The sequence below is a fragment of the Lactuca virosa genome, chromosome 8, assembly GCF_052849685.1.
Source record: "Lactuca virosa cultivar CGN04683 chromosome 8, Lactuca_virosa_CGN04683_v6, whole genome shotgun sequence".
NCBI classification, from domain to species: Eukaryota; Viridiplantae; Streptophyta; class Magnoliopsida; order Asterales; family Asteraceae; genus Lactuca; species Lactuca virosa.
This window is the reverse complement of record NC_136433.1, coordinates 37,831,640-37,857,319: the sequence shown is the minus strand read 5'-3', so window position 1 is coordinate 37,857,319 and position 25,680 is coordinate 37,831,640. Positions and strand designations below refer to the sequence as shown.

The window sequence follows — 25,680 nt, the reverse complement described above, 5'->3', positions numbered from 1 at the left end:
GTCATGGGGTTCCAGTATATATTGTTTCATATCGAGATGTTCGGTTTATTTTATGATTCTGGTAGAAGTTCCACGATGAACTGGGCACCAGGCTACATTTCATCACTGCTTATCACCCGCAAACTGACGGTCAGAGTGAGCGGACAATCCAGACACTTGAGGATATGTTGCGGGCTTATGTCATAGATTTTGTTGGGAGTTAGGATTCCTACCTACCTCTTACGGAGTTTTCTTACAACAATAACTATCACTCCAACATTGGTGCCCCACCTTTTGAGCTCTTGTATGGTCGGAGATGTCGTACCCCGGTATGTTGGGGAGAGGTTGGTCACAGGGTCATGGGAAGGACCAAAGTAGTCATTCAGACCATGGAGCTTGTTCAACAAATCAGGCAGAGACTGCAGACAACTCACAGTCGGCAGAAGAGTTATGCTGACCGACGCTAATCGGAGTTGGAATTTCATGTCGGCGATATGGTATTACTGAAGGTCTCACCCTGGAATGGTGTGATACGCTTCAGGAAAAGGGGGAAATTGGGTACCCAGTATATTGGACCATTCTATTTGATCGCCAGGGTAGGTAGGGTGGCCTACTGGTTGGATTTGCTGAGTTAACTCAGTCATATCCACAATACTTTCCATGTCTCTCAGTTGTGGAAGTGTGTGTTGGACAATGAGGCAGTGGTCTCTTTGGATGATATTTAGGTCGATGAGTGCATGAATTATATTCAGAGGCCGGTGGCTATATTGGAGAGAAAGATGAAGGTCCTGCATAACAAGGATATACCTTTGTTAAGGTTCAGTGGTAACATCGGAGAGGCTCCGAGTGGACATGGGAGTCGGAGGCTGAGATACGGGAGCATTATCCTGAGTTATTCGCGACGGCCGAATTCGAGGACAAAGTCTAGTTCAAGTGGGGGAGAATTGTAACATCCTGATGTCAAGGTAATTTCAATTTCAACCCTATGTTTGAATAATGTTTATTTTAGCCCTTGGGATTGAAATGGGTTGCAAAATGGCCCATAGCGGCAATATGGTAACTTTGTCCAGGTGTAGTACGCTGAGCGTATGTTGTGTACGCTAGGCGTACTAGGGCGAGCCCTAGTACGCGGGACGAACGTGAAGAAAGTGCAAACCCTAACTTTTAGGGTTTGGTCCATATATAAACCCCATTATAGCCTCATGTCTCATTTATTCATCAACCTCCCTCTGTGAAAAACGACCCCAAGTAAACCCTAAGTGAGAAGAGTGCATTTTGATCCATTGGAGTGTTTTGGAGGTGTTCTTGAAGAAGAAGAAGAAGGTGGTGAGAAGAGCTTGGAGCTTGGAATCATCTTGGATCTGAGACTTCCTTCTTGTTAGCAGCCTCCAGGAGGTATAAAGTTCACAACTTGATCACTCCATCTTGTAGATCTAGACATTTCTTCCTACAAGACACTTTTTGTCCCAAATATGGTGATTCTTGAGCATGACATGTTCTTGACCCAATAAGTCGTCCTTTCATACCTTATGAGGGGTCTTAGGTCATAAAAATGTGGTCATGATGGTTAGTTTTGCTCCATGGATGCTATAGAATGTCTTAATGCATTAAGATGTTGAGATTTTGTGTTTTAAGCACTTAATGGACATGCAAAGTCATAAAGTTGGAAACGTTATGACTCTAGAGGGTATTTTGGCTTTGGATCTGATTTTGGACGTGAAGATTTGGAGTATTAAGCTCTTAATGGGGAAAGGGTTGAATAGGGCTCGTACGCTGGGCGTAACAAGTGGTACATTGCACGTACGCGATCAGCGTCACGTAAACTGGTCATACACCGAGTATGCCCCACGTACAGAAGAGTACGCCCAACATACTCGGCTGGGTCGACTCGGTCGGGTTGGCTCGGCTGGGTTGACTCGGCTAGGTGTTGATTTGACTTCTGACCGTTGACCAGGTTTGACCAAGGGTATTTCGACGAAAATATTATTAATGGTAATGTTTTGACATTTAGGATTTGGGTTGAGCCGATACTTGGGAGCAGAGTATTGATCAGCTATTCGTCAGATTGTGAGGTGAGATTTCCTTACTATACTTATGGGTCGAAGGCACCAAGGCCGTCCCATTGGATTGATATTCTATTATACATTGATTTATGATATGTTGAGTATGGGATAGATCTGTATGATCATATGATAGTTGTTGATATGCATAGACCGGTAGATCTATAGGGTTACCTGTGATTTCTGGCTGCATGATTATGTGTCCGTTGATTATGTTTGTTATATATTATATGTCGACATATTGTGTTAGGTTGAGACTTTACTGCTATGTGCGTGAGTCAATGGACTGGGGGTATTCCAGTCCGATGACTGGGTGGACCCGAGGGTATTCCAGTCCAATGACTGAGTGGGTCCGTTTTATATTGGCATTCCAGTCCGATGATTGATTGTGCGAGGGGTGTAATCCGGTCCGATGATTGTGGACCCGTGGGTATTCCAGTCCGATGACTGATTGGACCCAACATGCTTGTTCGTTTATGATATGTGTTTTGTGTGGTTATACTTTGGGGGGAACTCACTACGCGTTGACTTACAGTTTTTGATTATGGTTTCAGGTGCTTTCGAGGATCATGGGGAGGCAAAGGCGTGACTGTATACATCTTGATTTTTATGTTGTTGATCTTGGGAGACTCTGTCTTAAACAATGTTTTGAAAACCATGGTTTTGTAAACACTTTTATTAGTAAGTGGGTTGATTTGAAAAGTTTAAATTGGTTGTCATTTTTGAGATGTTTCAACTTGATAAAAAAGAGTACATGTTATTTAAGGTAATCTAAGTATTTAAACATTAATCTCAAATCTCTCTCTAAGTTCTTGAAATCACAATTGAAAGCTCTCCCAAGTTAAGTCACGATTTAGGTCTTTCAAATTGGCGCTAACACTTAACTAGATATTTATGTTTTTTACTATATGCAAGAGTGGTCTCCCAAGTTTCTTATTTCTCAAAATATACACGTTACGCTAAGTCATTTAAGTGAAGTTTCAAAGCTACGGATTTTTTCCCACTCCATCATTACTTTAACAATTTAGGTCCTTGAAACTAGTTATGACAAGTTGACCTAATTATCACTTCTCGTTCCTCGTGTCTATTTTTCTTTTTCTTGTTTGTATTTCGAATAAGCTTTCCATAGTAGAAGATTCAACAAGATTATTATTTAGCTAATAAAATTATTATTTATTATTTTTATTATTATTTAATTTATTATTTATCAAAAACTTTAATTTGCTCCAAAAACATGATGTTACAACTACACTCCCCTTAGGACGATCCCGTCATCAAAATTGTTGTATCCAAAAGAGCAGCGAGATCTTCTTTTCATCTCTCACTCTGTCTCTCATGTAAGGTTGGGCCATATTAACCACTTTTACTTCACAATAACCAAATTAATTATCTTTCTTCTTAATTTCTTGACTTTTCAGTCAATAATCTCTTCTGGTTCTTCAATAAGGCGTTTGTTCTCATCCATACGAACTTCTTATAATGGCAAAATTTTACATTTCCACCGACCACTTCCTCAAGTAGCACACATGAAATACATTATAAATCACATTAAACTCTTTCGGTAACTCCAATCTATATGTTTGTTTTCCAATCCGCTCCAAAACATTCAATGGAAAAAATTCTACATTTTCCACCAACTACTTCCTCAAATAACACACATGACAATACATTATAAATCACATTAAACTCTTGAGGTAACTATATTCTATAAACTTGTTTTCTAATCCACTCTAAAATATTAAATACCATGATATATCTAGGATTAAGCTTTATTCTCTTCCCAAAATGAATCCATCTTCCCATGGTGACACTTTCAACGACACTTGATCACCTACTCTAAATGTCATCAGACGGTTCTAAAGGTTTACATCTTTTACCTTCTAAGTTGTTTCATGAATTAGACTTGGCCCCATAAATGTTTTCTCACCTGCTTGTAACCAACAAGACGGTGATATGCACCTCTGTCTATACAATGCCAAATATGGTGTCGTTTTAATTATCAAATGATAGTGGTAAGAAAATTCAATCAAATGAAGATGCTCAGTCCAAAGTGCATGAAAACTCTAACACACAAGCTCCCAACACATCTTCTAAGTTTGAATTATCCTTTCACTTTAACCATCTGTGTTGAGGATGGTAAGTAGTACTCAGACTTAGATTTGTAATTCTTCTTGCATGCTCTGGAAAAATGTGAGGTGAAAGAACTGTCTATATCAACCCCAATACATAATGAGATGTCATGCCTCCTCACCATATCTTTCACATATAACTTTGTAAACTTTTCCATGGACACATTTCTCTTGTTGCGAGGAAAAGTGCACTCTTGGTTAATTTGTCCACGACCACACAAATCATGTCATAACCCTTCTTAGTATTTGCCAGTTTTGTTACAAAATCTATGTTGATTTTGTCTCACTCCCATTGTGATACATCAAGTAGCTCTAAATCACCATAATGGTGTTAGCGATCGATTTGACTAAAGAACAAGTCAAACTACCACTAATGTACTTTTCTATATCAATCTTTATTATTAGCCGCCAATAAAATGTCTTTAAATCCAAAGTACATTTTAGTGCTTCCAGGATGCACTAAATACTTTGCTTTATGAACTTCGTCAAGCAACATCTTCCTTACACTCCCAAACATGGGCACCCACAAAATCGTCCTTGAATGGTTTTCACTCCATCTGAATTTTGCTCAAAAATTATTGATCTTCCTAATTTTTCCTTTTTCACATTCTCTTTCTTTGTTGCAGTTAATTAGGCTTCTTTCGATACTTCCATAATCGAATATATCACTCAATTCCTTAAAGCTTTCATACATCTTATTTCTCCAATTTTCTTCCTACTCAAGGCATGTGCTATTATATTTGCTACACCGGGATGGTAAGCAATCTTGCACGCATAATCCTTGAACAATTCTAGCCACAATCTTTGTCTCATGTTTAAGTCTTTCCGACTAAACAAATATTGCAAAATCTTATGAGTTGTGTACAACTTACATTTTTTTCCATACAAGTAGCGTCTCCATATCTTCAAAGCATGAATTACAAATTCTAGTTCTAGTTCATGAGTATGATAGTTCAGTTCATTCACCGTTAACTACACAAATGCATAAGCTATCATTTTACCCTTTTGGGTAAGGTCACAGCCCAAACCAATACTAGATGCATCATTGTACACTGCAAAATCTTTTGTTCCTTATAGTAATGCGAGAATGGGTTACACATATAATTTTTTCTTCAACTCTTCAAATGATTTCTCATGAAGATTAGTCCAAACACATTATATATATATATATATATATATATATATATATATATATATATATATATAGAGAGAGAGAGAGAGAGAGAATAAATAAACCCATTTTCTTTTATTTAATTACAACAATTAAAAGAAAGAGAAAGAAAGAGGGGCTATTTTCTTTTATTTAGTTATAACCATTAAAAAGAAAAAAAAATAGTAAGAATTTATTTGTAAATGAAGAATACCATAAGGACTATTCTTACAAGGTTTTTCAAACTTATGGATTATATTTGTAATAAATTTCTTATATTGACCAAGCTAGTACATTTGCCAAGCGGGGCCTGTCATTTTGTCTAAAAAAAATTTAATAAATCATAAGCCTCATTTGTGCACGAATAAAAACCCTAATTTCAACTTCATTCTCTTTCTCTTTTCTCTCTCAACCTCTACGCAATTAATCTCTTCAACAGCTACAGCCTCTCCTATGGCGACGGCGGGCGACGGAAGGGCTCCCTACGAAAGCAGCGGAGCCGGAGGAAAGTTCCGTAAGAGGCCTTACCGGCGTAGTACTCCGGCGACGCCTTATGATAGACCTCCTACGGCACTCAGGAACAACAATCCTGGCCTATTTACGAAGCTTGTGGACCCTGCTTCCAGACTCATCTATGCCGGGGTTCATAAGCTCTTCGGTGTTTTCCGCAAGCGTCTTCCTCCCCTATCTTTACAAGGGCTGCCAGGTTCAACGCTTTTTCTCTCATTCGAATAAAATTTTAATCATTTCTTGCCTGTGTCAGCTTAATTAGGGTTTATTTGGCTGTATCCAAATGCTATTTCTTATGGCTATTGTAGGGTATCAAAATTGGTGTGCTATGTATTAGGTTTTTCTGTTTTCTATTGGATGATTGCTGCGTTCTTTTTCATTTGATTAGTTTTTTCCTTTGGCTGTAAAAAGGCATTCATTTTACGACATCACAGGTATTGCAATTATTATTTAGTTTTTTCTTGTTGAAATCTTGTTTCTGCATTTTTGAATTGCTCGGGGGTTTTAATTTAGCGGTTGAAAGATGCTTATCTCTTGTTACACCGTTGGTCTTATCTTTCAGAAATGCTTGGTTTCTGTTGGCCAAATTCTTTTTGCTGCATGTTTCAACTGCCTAAGCTTTTCTTCAATATGGCTGCAGAAAGCCACTTATCTATTCATAGTCAGTCAAATTAGGGTTTATTGATAGTTTTTACTCATTTAATTTGTACCTTGAGAAAATTGAGTCTTTAGGTTGAGACTTTTTGGGGTTATAAAAGGATATATTATCATGACAGTGAATTTTGTCCAATGTTTCTCATTAGTGTGGATGTGTAGTTTATAAGTCTTTATGTACAAAAACTTGATATAGGCTAGGCATTATTTATGTGCAACATTGGGTTTTCAATGCTGAGGAAATATGACTTTCCCTGAGTTTAACTATTATGAAGTTGAAATGACATCATGAATATGCAATATTTTAGTCATATGTAAATGTATAATTGAAATCTTTGAATGACAACTCTAAAATTTCTTGGTTTCCTATGAATATGCAGTTCCGATTTCACGAGGTCTTACAGTCATTCAAATTATGTGAATTGAGATATCTAAGAGCTTTAGGTTGGAACTCTAAATTAGGCAGTAGTCATGGAACTTTGCTTCCAAAGCATGTTTACGAGTTCATCAGTGAAAGAGAGTCATGATGCTTGAAACAAGCAAATATGACATTTATATTTTGGAGACTGAGCTCATGATCTCATGTATTTGTACTAGCTCAATAGTAAATGGAAAGGATGACACCTAGCTTAGAATTGTGAGTCGTATCTATGGGAGAGTAAACTCCTCATGGTCATATGCACATAGGTGAGAAACCGTTTTTGTGTTGCTCGGATTAAAATGCTTGTCATATGGATGGAATAAATATTCTTGAACATTTCAATTTTTTGCCCTCATGTGGAAAAGATAACTGTTGTGCATGTGTGAATTTGAAATCTTAAACTTTAAGAGTTCAGCTACAGAGAAATTCTACTTTATGAGGTACATGTTCCTTACAAAAATTCTTATGTTGACAGGGATTAGTGAAGAACCACAAAATGTTTCTCAGGATGTAGGGAGAAATGTAAGTTCTTTATCTGTGTGCTTCACATGTGGTATGCTGGTGTCAATAACTGTACTAATACCATCTTAAATTTTTGCTCAAGTCTAAGGTTCAAAACTTCCTTTAGCTTTCACATATTACATTTAAATCAAGAACTTTCTTGAATTTTGCAAATATTAGTCAGAAAGCAAAATAATACATTTTTTTTGTTGGGTTGTATCGTATTTCACTATTTCTTCATGACTTATGTTGCTGGTTTTGTCCTGATTCCTGTATATTGTTTCTAATCTGAGCTGCTTTCTCTTAAGAGTCAAATTCAGATGCCCTTTACTTGAAATAATGAACTACACAATCTCTTATGTCATTGTCTTAATGCTTTATCCAACCATTTTGTTTGAAACTTTTGTAACCCCAATGCACTTTTGATTTCTTGAACTGAAGAATTCTATTGGAGTATCAAAAGCTAGCACTGATCAAGACATGAATTCTGCTGCCACTGGGATATCAGAGCTTGAGCAAATGTTGAAACAAAAAACCTTTACTAGGTTGGTCTTTCTCTTAGTACAATCCTACATTGCTATTATTTACGCTTTAGTGGTAACTTTTTATCTTTACATCATATTACATATTGGGGTATGCTCATTTGTCAATAAGCTGCAATATGATTTCACGGCATTTATGGAGAGGTTGCTTTGATTTCCACTCTAACCAAAAACTTGCTTTTAAGGTAAAATATTTCGTTGTAATCATATCTCATGCAATTTCAAGGTTGTACTTTTGTGTGTTTTGATAAGATATTAGAATTACTAAAGCAAACACACAAACAACACAATGATATGGCAAGGGTCTTTTAGAAGGACCACAGGGGCAAATCTGGAAAGTGGCTAATGAGTTAGTTAGGAGAAAGAGAAGAATAAAGAGAGAGGATGCATTTCATTTCAGGGTATCGATTAGTATTGTGGAAAGATTATCGACTCTTAGCATTTAGCTAGAGAGAGGGAGATTCCCTGGGATTGTTTGAGGTTATTACTTCATTCAATATCACAGTTTGTAATTCATTTCATTAGATTCAATGATATCATCTTCTTCTTCCCTAATTCTTCCTGTTTTCCTTTAATTTCATTATCTGTTGATTTCTGTCTCTCATCATGTTTGAAGTAGAGGGAAAATACTCGGTGTTTTGAATTTTGCATAAATTACTTTTTGTTGCATGGGAATCAACTTTCTTGGTTGCATAAGAATTCTAAAATTTTCCATTTTGGACTCTTGATTGAATTTGCAACATTCTCTTTCAAAGTCAAAAATCAAAAAAGAAGAAGAAAGTTATTCCATATTGTTAAATGAACAAAAATGGCACACTGATGTTACATACTGCTACAGATCTGAAATCCAGCACTTGACAACATTGTTGCATTCAAGAACCACCGAGTCACCTGATAATGTTGTAGACATAAATGGAGCAAAGCCTCATAGTTCGCCTTCTCCTCTTTTAAGGCTTGAAGCATCAACAAGTGGCTCAATGAAAAAACACGGAGACAACAGGGATAACTTCTATGCTGCTATTTCAACTCCCTTTGTCAGTTCAAAAGTGAGTAATGTTTTCATGCTTGTCTCTTTTTCTGTGTGTGATTTTTATCTATAATATATTATTATATTATCTTCAGGTTCTTGAAGAGGAGACTCCTTCACCTGCTGAGGTGGCAAAGTCTTACATGGGATCCAGGCCTACAAAGTTAGCACCATCGCCACTTGGATTAACCAGCCATAACACCACAACAAGCCTTCAAAAAACATCAATTACTCCAAAAACTGCAAACAATTTCAAAGGTCTTGAAAATGGTTTCTTGACACCAAGATCAAGAGGCAGGTCAGCAATGTACAGCATGGCTAGGACACCATATAATACCAAAAGTCCTTTAAATTTTAACCAAAAGGTTTGCATTTGCCTAATTGACTTACATCTATCAAACTTACTCCTTAGTTTTTCTTTTTACTGAAGTAGAATCTTTTATCTTCTTACATAATTTCCAGGAAATCATGTCAACATCTTCTCAGTCTCTAAAACGTAGGAGTTCTGTTCTAGATGATGATTTTGGATCTGGGGGCCCACTGCGTAGAACTCGACAAAAACCTAATCTTTTATTACAGTCAAGAGAAAAAAGAGAACTTGGATACACTACTTTTCAACAACCAATGCTTTTAGAGAACAAACCTGAAGAAAATGGGGACACCACTATCCATGGATCTGTTCCAGCAAAGTCAACTCAAACAGCTACAAAAATATTCCAGCAACTTGAAAGATTGACTCCAAAATCGCCCACTAAACTGACATCAAATATGCTCCATGGTCAGGCTCTTAGAAGCTTGGAGAAAGTGGATTCACCTAAATTTCTCCCGACCTCTCATAACACTCAGAAATCAGAGTTTCAGCATGAGTCAACTAGTAAGTCAACCTCTCGAGGCAAAGAAAAAGTTGAAGAAAACGGTGAAAGAAAGTTCCCTGTTCCTTTTAACATGTTGACACCTGTTAATGGTGATTTGGGAGTTTCTATAAAAGAAAGTTCACAGATTGTTACAGTTGATGATTCAACTTCAATTCTTCCACCTGAACCTCCTCAAAAGAGGCGTGCTTTTCAGATGAGTGCTCCTGAGGTATGTCGTGTTTATTTATTGTTTTGTTGCTATTTTTGGTTATATTTCAGCAGCTATATTGACTTGTGTTTGTCTCATGAAGGATACATGGGAGCTAGATGATGATGATGATGGTGATGACATCCATGTTAATGGGCATGTGCCCATTCCACCTGTTGTTGAATACAATAAACCAGAGACAAGCTTAGTAGCAAACAAACCTGCTTCTGCTGACATCATTGAACCTCCAACACCGCCGGAAGTCTTCAAAACTCCGGCACCGGTCGAAGCAACTCCGGTGGTGGCTGAAGTAACTCCGGTTGCAAAATCTTCAGAGAAAGTCAAGTTGAAAGAATCTGAAAAAGCCACACCATTTCCAAAAACTGATGGATTTCTTGGTGGGAATGTTATTGAGCAAGAAACAGGATTTAAATTCCCAACCTCACCTCCATCAACTTTCACCACACAAAAAGACAAGGTTACCCCTACTGAAAAGGTGTCACCATTTCAGTTTTCTGGTAGCGAGCTTTCAGAATCCAAACCAAAAGCACCTGATTCTACCAGGTAAGAAGATTCTTTTATTTACTTTTTTTTTTGCTCTCTGCTTATTACTGAAACTGAAGTTGGAAAATATATATTTCTGCAGTGTATTTAATCTAGACACAAAGAATGATCAAGTTAAGGTCACCAACAAGGATGAAAATGGAAATGATCAAAAGCTGGAAAATATTCCTGCAGCTTCATCAACAAGTGCTATGTTCTCATTTGCCAGCTCAGCAGCAAAGGACTCAAGTGGTCCCACTCCCACCATGACACCTGATTTGAGCTCTCCTGTATTTTCTTCATCGACTCCTTTTCCAGCTTCTGATGCAAATGCAAATTCAGTTTTCAATAATAGCTCTTCCAATATTACCCCCGCCAGTACTTCCATAGCCACTAGTAGTGTCTTCTCTACTACATCTTTACCACCACCAACCTTCAGTTTCGGGTCTTCTAAACCAACGGCTTCTTTGGCAGAAACTGGGAAGGCCGACGCTATAATTGAAAAGGAACCAAAATCTGCCATAAGCAGCTCACCTTTTGCCACCACCACCACCCCAAGTGGTGGTGGTCTCTTTGGCTTCAGTTCTCCGGCAGCTACTTCCACCACCACTACAACAAATGGTGGCTCTCCCTTTGGCTTTAGTTCTCCGGCAGCCGCTTCCACCGCCGCCGCCGCCACAAGTGGTGCTCTCTTTGGCTTTAGTTCTCCGGCTGCTACTTCCACCACCACCACCACTAGTGGCAGTGCTCTCTTTGGCTTCGGTTCTTCGGCAGCTACTTCCACCACCGCCACCACCAGTACAACAAATGCTGGCGCGCTCTTTGGCTTCAGTTCTCCGGCAGTCACTTCCACCACCACCACCACAAGTGGTGGTGCTCTCTTTGGCTTCAGTGCTCCGGCTGCTACCTCCACCACCACCACCACTAGTGGCATTACTCTCTTTGGCTTCAGTTCTCCGGCAGCTACTTCCACCACCGCCACCACCACAAATGGTGGTGCTTTCTTTGGTTTCAGTTCTCCGGCCACCACTTCCACCACCACTGCTCAGTCGCAGGGGTCTTTCTTTACTGCCGCCAGTGGTTCTCAGTCAAATACACAGACATCTACTCCTGTTACTCAGGCTGTTCCCTTCCAGTTTTCTTCAAGCAGCTCTCTGTTTGGATCCTCCGCTCCGGCTTTTGGTATTAGTTCTTCAGAGGGCAAATCTGGTAATTCCACTAGTGGGTCCACCTCCACCACTAGCATATTTGGTTCTTCTTGGCAACCCCCAAACTCTTCCGTATTCTCATTCGGGGCAGGGGCATCATCTGCAGCCACAACTCCACCTATCACATTTGGTGCATCATCTAATACAACCGCATCAACAGGATCTTCCATGTTTTCATTCACCACATCTGGTCCCACCAAGCCGTCTTTCACAACCCCCTCCACAGTTTTTGGAAACCCAACTCCTGTTTTTGCGAATAATAATAATAATAATAATAATAATAATAATAATAATAATAATAATAATAATAATAATGATCAGATGAGTATGGAAGACAGCATGGCAGAGGATTCTATGCAAACTCCTAGTCCAAGTCCTGTTTCTGTTTCACCATTTGGTCAGGCGGCTCCTGTGGCTGCATCACCAGGGTTCATGTTCGGTTCAGCCACCCCGGCCCCACCACAAGCGGCGGCTCCTTTCCAGTTTGGTGGCCAGCCAAACCAAGTGCCGCCTCAGAATCCTTTCCAGTCATCTAGTGTAGAGTTCAATGCTGGTGGAGGAAGCTTTTCGTTAGGGTCTGGTGGTGGTGATAAATCTGGAAGAAGGATGGTGAGAGTTACTAAAAGCAAGAACAGGAGGAAATGAGGCCATTTTTTTATAAAGGTATCAGTGTTTTGATGTAATGCATATGCACCACCTTCTTTTTTATTTTCTTTGTGTCTTGTTATTGTGAAGTATTGTTGTAGTTAGATCACAATTTTGGAGCAAAGTGTTGGTAGTGTGAAGTTTTAGATTCATATGTTACTGTTGTAGATTTCACTGTCGTACTCTTTTATGTAGAAAATACATAAGCCAAGGGTATTGAATTTTTACCACAGGTATCATGTTGTCGTTTCTTGTTTCTAATAATAAGCTTAAGCCACTAGCAACTTAAGAATGTTGTTTTTGTTCCCTGTTAAAGGATTTCTAGTTTGGGCTTTGCCTTAGAATTGCAATATTGCATCTGTTATACAATCAACTCCAAGTTACTCACTCTCTGCCTTGATGTTTGTTTGCTTATGCATACTTTCTATCTTGATGAATTTGAGTATGGATTGTTTTTCTAAGTAAAAATTAGATGTAGTTAAAAGTATTGTGGAAGTGATTCCAATAATATCTTAAGGCAATCTTTTGGTACAAATCAGCTTGAAATCTCTCGAGAAAAAAAAAAAACTATATTGCGATTTTTAAAAGGGACGGAATATTAACACTCACTAGATACACAATGCAATCCAGGAAAGATTCATTTATATTTATAGATGTGAATAAAAATCATGTTTGTTGTAAACTTACAAAAATCTATAAAAATGTAATATTCGTAGTTTAGAGCATGATCATTGGTCACCAAGTCCAAGAAGTAGCCCATTGATTCTCTTTCCAATAGAGGCGCTATCGATTGTGCTCATCAACTTCAAAACCATAATGAGAGCATGTCCATTCTTATTTAAACCATGAACCAACTTCCTTGAATCAACCATGAAAGATGAGGGTATGCTAGAGGCCTTGTTGCAATGAAAAACAACTGTATCTCTGAAATCCAATTCAGCTTCATGGTAGGTCCTGGAGGAATATAGAGAATTAAATATGGATCTTCATATGGTGTTGGACCATACTAGGTCCTGGAAGCTAAAAGGCAAGGCTACGAGAAGGACCATACTAGGCTAATAGAAATTAGGCTACGAGAAGGATCTGCTCTTAGCCGATACATTTTTGTTGTAATTATAAACGAGGCTTTTAGTGAGATCTAGGTCCGGTGTCGTGTATGTTTGTTACCGATGACATTGTTTTTGTAGCAGAGACTATGACCGAGTTGAATGCTATGTTGGATACTTGGAGGGCTCCCTTGGAAGAAAAGGGGTTGCAAATCACATGGTTAAGAGAAATATCTACAGTGCAACTTCAACAGGTTGCGAAATGATGACATGAGTAGAAATATGTATTAATGAGCAAGTTCTACACCTAAAGGAAAGTTTTTAAAGGAGGAGGCGTTATCCACCACATAAACGGATGATGGGTTAGAGTTAAGGGGTTCCACAGGAGTTTTTGTGCGACAATTGAATGTCTAAAATGACATCTAATTAACATCCATTGGTGCCAAGAAGCCAACCATTGAATGCCTAAAAATGACATCCGAATTGGGCAACCGAAGAGGTAAGATATCCTCTTTGAATTCTATACCTTGAAGCCAAATCTTTATCCCTTTTCAACCATGGAAATGTTATAATCGGCTGTCCCACAAATTTTTAATCCCGTTTCTTTCACCAATGAAGTTATGAGAAGCTCCACTATCAATTATAACTACTTTTTGACTCCAAACTAAGCCTTCCATCCTCATTGCTTTTGGAGTATTAAAGCTTATCACCGAATTAAGTGATACTTCATTTTCTCTCTTTAGCAACATCAGACAGTGACACTTGTACGACATTTAATTCTTTTTCCGGTCTACTTCTATTTGCTCCCCTGATTTCCAATTTGATTCCTCATGTAATCACACCACCTTCCACGGTTGTTGCATCATCGACTGCATGTTGCTTTTTTTTTAATCGATTTTTGATTGAAACAAGCTAATACCTCCTAATTCTACAATTCAATTAGCCACTGAACATGTTCTCATGGTGAATCGAACTGCTCTGATATCAAATTGGTGAATATTTATTGCATAAAATAAAGAACTAAAAGAAAATTATGTTTATTGATTGATTTTAACTATTCAAGAGGTTGCTCTCCATTCGAGAACTTTGAGGTCATCTATAGGAGCAGTCTCTCTACCCTCAAATGGAGGATACATATTATCTCCCCATTACCCCATTGTTGTTGTAAAAAGGTCATGTGCAACACAAGATAAGGTTGTCCCATAATCCTACTATATTGCCCAAAAGCTAGATAATTTTATTTTGTCATACAATTGCTAAGCGGTTTATCCACAATGATTAGAAGGGGGTGAAAACTACACATCCCCTTATCCTCCTAAAAGAAGGCAATAATAACAAGTATCATAGAGTCAAAGGATTGCTAGAATAATGAGAAAATCTCAGAAATACAACACCATATGCTTCTTCTTCTACCTCATCCTTTGCCATAACTTTAATCACTTGCAGAAGAAAATAGTTCTGAGACCAACTTCACCACCCCCGACATTGGTGCATCATCCTGCACAAACCAACATTTATATTTAATTTTAAAAACCTATCCAGAAAAAAAAAATATATTTCAATTTTCACAAGAAACAGAACATTCACACTCACCAGATAAACAATGTCATAGCCTTTCCGGTAGTTATCAAGAGAGTTCTCAATGTTATTATTCCTGCAAAAAGTCAACAATACAATCAAGAAAATATTCATTCAAACTTTAAAGTAAAGTGCACATGTGGAATTATGGAAATCAAACTCATGTTTGTTTTAAAACTTACAAAAATCCCACAGAAATGCGGGTTTCATAGTTCAAACCATCAGACATTCTCAAGTCTCCCATGTGATCACCAAGAAGTAGCACATTGGTTCTCTTTTTCACAGAGGCACTATCGATCACATCATGCTCATCGATTTCACCCAAGTTATCATGTAAAGAAGCAGCCATATCAAGAGCATGCTCATTCTTATTTAAACTATGAATCAACTTCCCTGAAACAACCATAAAGTTTCATACTTTTAAAGAAACAAAACCAATCCAATCTTATTATTTAAACCATGAATCAAGAATATACCTGTAAAAGAAACTAGGTTACCATTCTCGTCAAATTTCATCCGGTTTGATACAATCTTAACATTTTTGAAAGTTCTATGAAGTTTCTGACGAAGAACCTGATGAAATTGAGATGATCATAGTTATAAATTAGAAGCATTAGCTCTATATTTCAATATTAGCTTTGCTAATTGGTTAACTTACCTCCTCAATAATATCTGCTAGACCTGCAGAAAATATAAGAATTGGGACATCTCTCTCCTGCAGATTTAAAAGAATTGAGATTACTTTACTATTAAAGAAACCCTTCAAATGATGCTAAGATGGGAAGGAAAATGTCAAAACTTGCCTCTAAAAACTCAAAAAGCTCAACTACACCTTCTCTGAAAGCAATCATGGCACCAGCTACAGAGTTTCTTATTGCATCATATGTAAGGCCACCTTCAATAAGGAGACTATGGGTCTTACCCCACCTACATTGAGTTATAAAAGAATGGTTTAGCTTTAGTATTTTATTATATTTATCTTGAAGTACTTAGAAATGGAAATGTAGATACCACTCTTCCATGAGCTTTGTTTTTTCATCAATTGGAATTTCAGGGTCAAATTCTAAAGGATGATAGTAGTTGAATAACTCATCTCTCTTTGCATTGTACTCAGGATTCTCCTGTTGCAGGAGGGCGTGACTAGCTACAATTGCAATTAGACAATAGTTTAATTGCACAGCAAACACATAATAACAATAATGAATGTGTTACAGTGTTACTCATTCAAATTTTTTAATAAATCACAAACATACAGTGTCCTTTAAATCCATCAACCCAAAACTTTGTCAGTGTGTTGTCAAAATCTGCAATAACCTACAGTTTAAACAATGAAATAATTGCAAAAAGTTAGATCAATAAGCATTAAATCTAGGAAGGGAAAAACGGCTTGCATGCATCAGCATTTCAGTAGAAGAATAAAGATCAAGAAAACTGGTGACAACTCATGATTAACGCAACAAGTATAGTAAAAAGCCCCAAATATCGAAAGGGTTTCGAGTAAAAAACCTGGAATTTCGAGGGTCCGGCAAGGCGAATAGCTGTTTTTTTCTGATGAAGCAACTTGGGATCATTGATGACTACCTTAGACGAACAGCAGTTGGAACCATTAACCATTTTTACCATTTCAGCTTGACTCATGTTCCTCTTACTACAACGAACCCTAAAAATTAGCAAAAAGAAGCATAAAATCAGCAACGTAGATATAACTTCCTGTACATGCATTGTAGCATATATGAAAGAGGCAAGACTTGTTCTGTGGACTGAAGATTGCAATACCTGGAATTGGAGTGAGAGAGATTGAGACGATGGGAAATGTAGCGAATTGTCAGAATGGCGTGTAGACGGAAGCAACTCAGAGACATATAGAGGTGGTGAAGGGCGAATGCCGAGGAGCTTTTAGAAATTGCCCTAGTGATTCGGAATATACGTTGCGGTTACGATTTCACATAAATAGATAGAAGATAATCTAAGATATTTCAAACGCAAGAAAACACAACGATAGTGTTTAATTATGCCTTCGACAAATCTCTCAATTTTCAACAGAAAGTCTCGTTTCACACTACAAGCTTCTAGGTTTAATTTAAACTAAACACTCAAAATTCAAATGCTACTTGACGTAGCGTTTAACAAAACGCTATGAGCTAGTAGCTATCCGCTACCAACTATTTTTACCAAACATGCCCAACATATCGTTATTTTAGCAAAGTATTCATTTTAGATTAGGACAAACAAAATTGTACCATGAAAAAACAACATGTTATCAACCGAACCAAGAAACTTGGTAACCAATATATTTGGTAGTCAACATGTTTGGTTGATAGTATCGTACAAATTGATCAATGTTGGTACGGTAATGATACAAAAGTTTGAATACCATGATAATACTGTACCAACCAATTCATTTATTATATACTAGTTTATAACCTGTGGGAACCACGGTTACAAAATTAATTAAACTTTTATAATATAAATTCAAAATTATTAATTATTTATTTTAAATAAATTATTTTAAATAAATTATTAATTAAGAGATATTTTAGTTCTATAAAATTATAATCATTGATTTAAATAAATATATAAAATTACATCACTTTATAATTTGTATTAATTTTATTTTAATTTTTATCCTAATGTTATTAATTTAATGTAATTAGAGTGAGAAATTTAAAATTTGAAATTTAAAATACAAAATCAATAGATTGACAAGTGACATGCATTAATTAAGAGACATAATAAGGTAACACATAACAAAAAAAAATATGCATTAATTAGGAGGTTTAATATGGTGACACATGTCAAAAGGAAAATAAAATTATTCTTTTATTAGAATAAGGAAGAATATATATATATATATATATATATATATATATATATATATATATATATATATATATATATATATATATGAAAGCGTATATTTCAACTGTTAATTGTGTTTAGTGTTTACAGTTTTAATAACATTATATTAGTCATTTGAACGTATTAGTCGATAGTTATTACCACGTTAAAACACAAAATTAAAACATTACTTTAACGTTACTTCAGTAAAATTCTTTTGTAAACTAAAAGAACTACGTAACTAATTTCTATACTAAACATCAAAATCCTGATGTTTGCTTATTTTTAAATCTTACAATAGAAAATTAAAAGAAGTTGGTATATATACCATTACCAATTTGTACCAACCAAAGTTGTTGGTAACTGAATAAATTGGTATACTTGGTACGGTACCGGTAACAATTTTTTTATACAAATTATAGTTGGTACGGTATATGGTTTAAAGAAAAATGAATTGGTATCATACCAATTCCACCCCTATTTTAGATAGCGAATGGAGTCAATTTTATCATGGAGACCTCTTAGCTACCTTTAGGCTTCATCTAGGATTTACGATAATATTAGAATTGAGAGTTTGGGTGCAGTTTCAAGTGTGGTTTGCCACCTCACCTGGTAGGAACACCGCCCTCACCATGTGGTTTCGAATATGATTTGGCTGCGCGCTGCTAATTCTCTCTCACTCTCTCTCTCTCTCTCTCTACCATGGTTTCTGCACCTAGTGTGTGACAAAGAACCGCACTTTGTGTATTAAAATTGACATGATACCTATATGACGCCTATGTGGTAGGGAAGAGAGTATGGTTATTGCCTTATGTAATTATTTACAGTGAAAAATGAGTGTTGTTAATTTTACTATAACAATGGAGAAAAGAGAGTGTGCAAAAAAAATGGGAGAAATGAGAGAGAAACGACATGTATGTGTTGAGTTCGACATTTTTTTTTGTCTTATATCTTATTTAGGATGTGGTATTCATAGTGGTAAAAAAATGCCACATCATCTTTATCATCTCACGTCGTGTTTACTATAATTAGTCTTAAAGTAATGATATATTTTTATTTTGTTTTTCTTTCTTAAATGAAACCGTTACAATTTAACAAAACCTATAGAAATATATTTTTGTTTAGAAAAAACTAGGATTTTACATCCGCTCTATTTAGTAAAAACCTTGTAAGGATTATAACGGTGTAACTGATTTTCAAAGCACATGTTGTTTAAAATATCATATTTAATGAAAAATAAAATACAATTTTATTAAAAGGCTAATGTCATTGTGACCCAACCAACAATATGTTTTTTAAGGTCTCTCGTGTTTTTTGTAGTCTAAATGCTTAAACAGTTAAACTTGCAAATTACAAGTTAAGCACACCATTCCTTCAAAAGAAAATGTTACATCGTTAGATAGTAAGGCCTCGTTTGTTTTTTCTACAAAAGTACTTTTTGAGCACTTTTTTGCTTCTGACGGGTAGACGTTTCTCAAGTGCACGTCTTCTTCCACAAACATGGAAAAAGACAAAAGACATTTAACCACTTCCAAAACAAACAACACCTAAGTGTTAAACACTTAAGTGGTGTTTATTTTTTGCATGTAGATCTTTTTGGATTCTTTTGTCTGCACCGTGCAGACCACATGCAGACATTAACTTTTGCAGACTGTTATTTTTTTAGAAGACTACATACCTAAAAAGGTCTGTGTGACATCTTCTTGGTGCAGATGTGGATTAGAGTCTTCTAACTTCTTCATACATCTTCTAGCCTATATATATATATATATATATATATGTATATATATATATATATATTAAAACTTTAATTTATTCTAACTTTATATATGATAAACAAATTTGGAAAAAAAAAGTTACACTACTTTAAGAAAAAGTTTAACAACACAACCATGACTTGTGTGACAAATTTATACATAAATATTTAATTATGATAATGGTCATTGTAGTTGCTTATATAGGTATGAAAATAATTCTAATATTGTATTATCTTTTTGTGCCAAATGAAAATACTTCTAATATTGCCTTATATTTTTTTGTGCGAAATTTTATAATATATATATATATATATATATATATATATATATATATATATATATATATATATATAATACAGTATTATACATTTCTTAGGAAAAATATTTATGGTAAGTTCTAATGGATTTAATTGAATAAAAGTAAATGAAAATTTTGAAGACTTTCATTTTAAAATCAAAGTTTATTTCCACACATTTTATGTGTTAAATTATATAACCCTTAATTACATTTTTTAGGTATAACTTTGCCACCAACACTTTTTGGTTTTTATCAAATATATTTGTTAATTTGTACCATTTTATTTTCATTTTTTAAACAATATACATAAAATTTGATATAGATTTGTTAACTATTTAGAATAAAGTTATAAAATTATCGAATAAAGTATTTTTAAATTTAAAAAAAAATTATTTATATTTTAGTTTATTTTAACAACTTGTAGACGTTAAAAAACAATCTTCTTTCAGACTGCAGATGTTTGGTCCACCTCATCTACTGTAGAGGTCTACATATGTAGTATGCAAACTTCGGACATTTACCTCTGGAAAAAACAAACAACACCTTAGATAACTTATAGTACAGGTGAGGAGGAATTTAGAATTGAAGTTAGTGTTTCCAATGTAGGAGGGCCAAAAAAATATGTATTAAAGGTTATCAAGTTTTGTGTTTGTTTTGAAGGAGTGATGCAGGGTTGGATAAAAGGATGCAAGAAGGTTATCAACCTTCATGGATGTTTTTAAAGGGGTTATTTTGTGGGAACTGTTATGCGTTGTGGGTATGGATGTTAATAATAAAAAGAAATGATTGCTTAAGAAGTGATTTGGGTTGAGAACACGCACAAAAAAAAAAAAAAACTAAAAGCGATTTTTTTATGAATATGAGTTTATAGGATCACCTTGGTTGAAGTCGGTACACAAGGATCAGTGGATTACTATTTAACATTAAAGTGTTGTTTGTTTTTTCGAAACAAAAATTAATGAAGTCCGCGGACCACTTTTGCAACCCTCTGCAACAGAAGATGTGGACCAAATGGCTACAGCCTGTAATAAGAAACATGTTTGTTTTTTTAACATCTGCAGACTCTTGCAGTAAACTGAAATGTAAATAAACTAATCTTATAAACGGAAAATAGTTCTCAATACCGAATATTTAATAATTATAGTCTTAAAACATTGAAAGAATACTAAAAAGAAAATGTAAAAAAACAAAAGTATAAAATTTCTAAAAAAATCTAAAAAAATGTAAAAGAAGTTATCAAGTTTATTCTAGAAAAAAAAAAACTAACTTTAAAAAACATAAAAATAAATTAATAAAAAAATAAGAAAATAATGTAAACAATGTCTACAAAGTTCGTAAAAAATTACACATGTTAAAAAAGATGCAACCGAAGTTGAAAATATTATTAACAGAAACGGTAAAAAATCAAAGTTTTTCTTAAAAAAAATCAAGTTATTAAAAATCATAGAAACTATAAAAAGAAATTGTATCAAATCCGTAAATCAAAGTTTTTTTAAAAAAAAAACTCAAAGTTTAAAAACAAAATCTGGAGAGGTTTGAAGAGACAAGTCAAGTGCTGCGTCCTGCAGAACACGCACAAATATTTTGTAGTCTGAAGCCTTCCAAAAAACAAACGGTTGCGAGAGGGAAAATGTTGCGCGTGTGTTGCGTCACGCAGCAAAAAGTGAAATGGAGAGTTTTTTTTAAACAAACATCTAAGTGTAGTGTTTGTATATAAGAACCACGTTCCACGGTTCCAAACAATTAAAATGGGTGTATATAATATGTCTAGATTGTGGTCTCTCTCTCTCTCTCTCTCTCTCTCTCTCTCTATATATATATATATATATATATATATATATATATATATATATATATATATAGTTAACTAATATTAGATATAGAACAATAAAAAACTACATAGAGCTTATGATAGGCTTTGTATATATTTATTATGTAGTTATATAAGGTAAAATTTGCACTACAAAATGTGTATAAGAATATTTTACCAACGACTTGTAGGTCTCTATTGAAATAATTTAATATAGAAAACTATAGTGAAAGATTGAAAATGTTTATTCAAAAACTCAATAAATCACTTTCTATAATCGATAAAAAAACCATGCAAATATACATAAGGTAGGATTAGGTGGAAGTTACGAAGCTAAGTAGAGGTCTAATAAAACAACACATTCGAAATACATAGATGTTGATGATGAATCATGAAATAAATAATAATATGAGTTCAAAAGCAATAAGAAGAAGTTAACAATGAAAGAAAATTGTGTTTTTTAATCAAAATAAAGTCAATTTTGATGGTTATATACATAAGAGCTAGGTTCAAGTATTCTAACTAATAATTGCGTGAATGTAACGATTAATGTGGGCCAATCATTTCAAAAACATAAATAAGGCTAAAATTGTAATCTTACTTATTAATTAATTTTGGTAATTAAATAACTAAATCATTAACCCTTTAATTTAGGTAATTTGCTTAATGCTTTAAACCCTACACCACCACCACAAGAAACGTCAACCTCCACCCTCACACAACAACTCATGTTTCCATCGCCGATTGCCTCTTCTTCGTCTCCTCCGCTGCTTATTCTTCGTCTCCGTCACCACTTCCACTTAGTCGGCCTCTTTCTCAAACTAGACTGCACACCTCATACAAACCTCAATCGAAGTGTGTAAGTGTGGTGTAATTTTAGGGCTCAAATGATCGTCATTGATGCCTGAATCCAAGGCTCAATGATCGAACCTGTGATTAATTTCAAATGAAGAAACAAGAAAGAAAACATCGATGAGCGATTGTTGCGGGGATGATGTGACGGTTAGAGAAAGCAACGAGTGGTCAGTTTTTTACAAATACTTCAAATACTTGCAAAAATAGTTGACATATTTGTTTCTTTAATCCATTTTTTTGTGCTAAAGAGATATTGATCAATTTGCAGAGGATACATGGCACCTGAGTATGCACTCTGGGGTTACTTGAGCGATAAAGCATATGTTTACAGCTTCGGAGTTCTAGCGTTAGAAACCGTGAGTGGCAAGAACAACAATAGTTACGTTCCAACAAACGATTGTATTTGTCTTCTAGATTGGGTATGTTTCTTATTTTCACAATCAAATCCAAAATCGTATAAAAGGTTTTGGTATGTCTAAATTCTGATAATTTTTTGGACCGATTATGCAGGTTTTTCGATTGGAAACGAGTAAACACTACGAATAGCTTTTTGATGAGAGATTGGAGTCGAGAATCAACAAAGAAGAAGCGGAATCGGTGGTGAAAGTAGCGCTTCCGTGCACATATGGTTATGTATCATTAGTCAATTTATCCGGTCAAACCTATTAAACAGGTCCCACCTCGTCTTATTCTGCCAGATGAGCTATTTGTGAACATTGCTAAAAAAAAGTAGCTGATGAAGTGAGTCATTCTTTGGTTTTCCTTCAGAATGTTGGTTCTAGAGAGGATATCAAACAACTTGCTATGGTATGTTTATGGTGTGAATTTTTGGTTCCTCTAAATGGGAATCATGATTTTCGGTCTTTACTAGTAGTTTTTTATGATTGAATTTATTAATGGTTTATCAAATGAGGTTGATTTGCTCAGAAAAAGAGGTATGAAATTATGTATAATGAGTTGTTTGATTGCGTTATCACTTGGAATGCGACTGTGGTTTCAAGCATCTAAATGTGATGTAATTTGTGATTTTGGAGATGATGAGTACATACACATTCTATGTGTAAAGGCAGCAACAATTGAAAAGTCGGTTTGAAGCCTGCTGAAGAATGGAAAGTAAGGCAACAATATTCGTTCATAATGAATTAGCATTTTTTCTATCAGAATGGATTAGCAACAATATTCTATAAGAATGTGTAATGCCCGTGTTTCTAGGCTAGACATTAATATTGACATTATAGTCTAGGTTAACCTTTGTAACTTATTTTGAAGAAATGAAAAGGAATTATGTGAATATTATGTGAATTATGTGTTTTATGCTTAATTATTAGAGCTTAATTAATTAAGAATAAAAATGAGCGTCAAAATTAAATTTTAGATAAAGCCGATATCTGTTAAGAAACTTGTAGTGGGCGTGACAAGGATTACGGATATATAAAGAATGCCGAAATCCGAGTTATAACGAAGAAGTTATGACCTGTCGAAGTTTCGCGGCAAACCGGCACGGGGCCGAATGTCGTAAAAAGTGAGTTTTCGATAAACTACTTTTTGGCCTTAGTGAGCATTAAACCGAGAGTAGGTATAAAAAGCACGCCCAAATCTGACTTCGTATGAGGAAGTTATGGTTTTTCGAAGTTTCAGCTTAGCAGTAGACAACTAAAAACTCGAATTTTAGATCGAGTGATTTTTAGCCGACACGACCTAAACGAGAATCGTAGGTCTCGTCATTAGTAGCACAACGGTAAAAAGTCTGACGAAAACGGACGTCGGATGAAGAAGTTATGAATTTTTAACGGATTTCCTGTCCCGGTCTGTTAAAAATAATAAGATAAAAATTAAAGTCAAAATTAGCCAACGAAGTCTAAACGAAAGTTGTAGAGCGTAATTTTACCTACGCGTGCATATAAATAACGTCAAAAACGGAGCTCGTATGCGAAAGTTATGGATTTTAGAAGTTTTGGCGCGAAAACCGAGAAATTTCGCATAGGTGGCTTCGGCCACGTCACCTTCGCTTAGAGCATGCCACGTGTCCGAAAAATGGCTGAGTCATCCGAGCTGCTGAGTCATCTGAAGCGGTCCAATGCCTGTCCGGTGCGTGTCCTATTCCTCGTGTCCGAGTCTCGCAGAAGGAAGCCACGACCGAAGTCTCGGACTAGACCTCGGTCCAATCAGCGGTTGCCACCGAGACCTTCGCACATGCGAGCCATGTGCTGCGCACCCTCGCCCTGCTGCCGCGTGTCCTCGCCTGATGACTCCCCTCCTGAACCGACCTTCGGACCTCCTATAAATATAAGGGTCTTGCGAGCCTTCTCGGCTATAATTGGGAAATTGTCACTTTTAGCCCTTTTTTCCATATTTTCTTCATCTTAACATCCCCCAAAGCCCCGATATCGATTATAACCCCCAGAATACGCCACGAAGAGTCCGAGAAGCCCGAAAAATTTATCTTTTCGGTTTCGAAGCCCGACCCTCGCAGAGCCCGGTTTCTGAATAAAACTCCCGGTTTTATTAGAAACGAACGTTTTAGGAAACGAATTGCTGCCCGATTATCATCAAATCAAGTGAGTGTATAGTCACTTTCATTTTACACATATATATGAAGTATTTACCTTAAAATACGTGCTATGTGTAAATATATTAATTGTTTATTTGAGGTGACTGTTGAGTTGATGTTTTATACAAGTTTTAAACTGTATATGTATTTTTATCTACAAATATGTTGGGTAGAACATTTGTAGATAGTTGGTGTGTGATGAAATAAAGTGATGAAAGGCCTCGTTGTGATTTGTGATTCAGTCATCTAGCGGAGTTTGGATGACGACCACGGACTTTCTAGACAGTCTAGTGGGAAACGCTAGCAGGCCCGCAACCTGTAGGTGTTAATGAACTTGGGTGTTCATTCGCTGTACTCCAATCCCCCTCATGGTTGCCTTTAGGACATGTATGGCTGAGGAAACCCCTTAGCAGTAGTGTCCATCCCGATGATATTCTTTAGGCTAGGTCCCTTGTGAAAAGTGTTTAGGGACGTAAAGTGAGGATAACGGGAACGGGTAATCAGGGTTATTGTTGA

General features: G+C 35.8%; 2 protein-coding genes across 2 annotated transcripts; one reads left to right on the top strand and one right to left on the bottom strand.

Annotated features, from left to right (window-relative positions):
• The first annotated feature begins 5,675 nt into the window (after positions 1-5,675).
• On the top strand, positions 5,676-12,667 carry LOC145134426 (uncharacterized). The gene is made up of 8 exons (XM_079069278.1): positions 5,676-6,024; positions 7,379-7,425; positions 7,846-7,949; positions 8,785-8,992; positions 9,069-9,338; positions 9,436-10,056; positions 10,139-10,599; positions 10,682-12,667. Exons 1-8 carry the CDS (start codon positions 5,772-5,774, stop codon positions 12,429-12,431), a joined length of 3,714 nt encoding a protein of 1,237 aa, XP_078925404.1. The 5' UTR covers positions 5,676-5,771; the 3' UTR covers positions 12,432-12,667.
• Positions 12,668-14,705: 2,038 nt separating this feature from the next.
• Positions 14,706-17,038, bottom strand: LOC145128762 (5'-nucleotidase / magnesium ion binding protein). The gene is made up of 10 exons (XM_079063565.1): positions 16,832-17,038; positions 16,562-16,715; positions 16,309-16,369; positions 16,067-16,199; positions 15,859-15,982; positions 15,714-15,770; positions 15,532-15,628; positions 15,238-15,448; positions 15,071-15,131; positions 14,706-14,975 (listed from the first exon to the last, which is right to left on the bottom strand). Exons 1-10 carry the CDS (start codon positions 16,915-16,917, stop codon positions 14,910-14,912), a joined length of 1,050 nt encoding a protein of 349 aa, XP_078919691.1. The 5' UTR covers positions 16,918-17,038; the 3' UTR covers positions 14,706-14,909.
• Between the last annotated feature and the right edge of the window lie 8,642 nt (positions 17,039-25,680).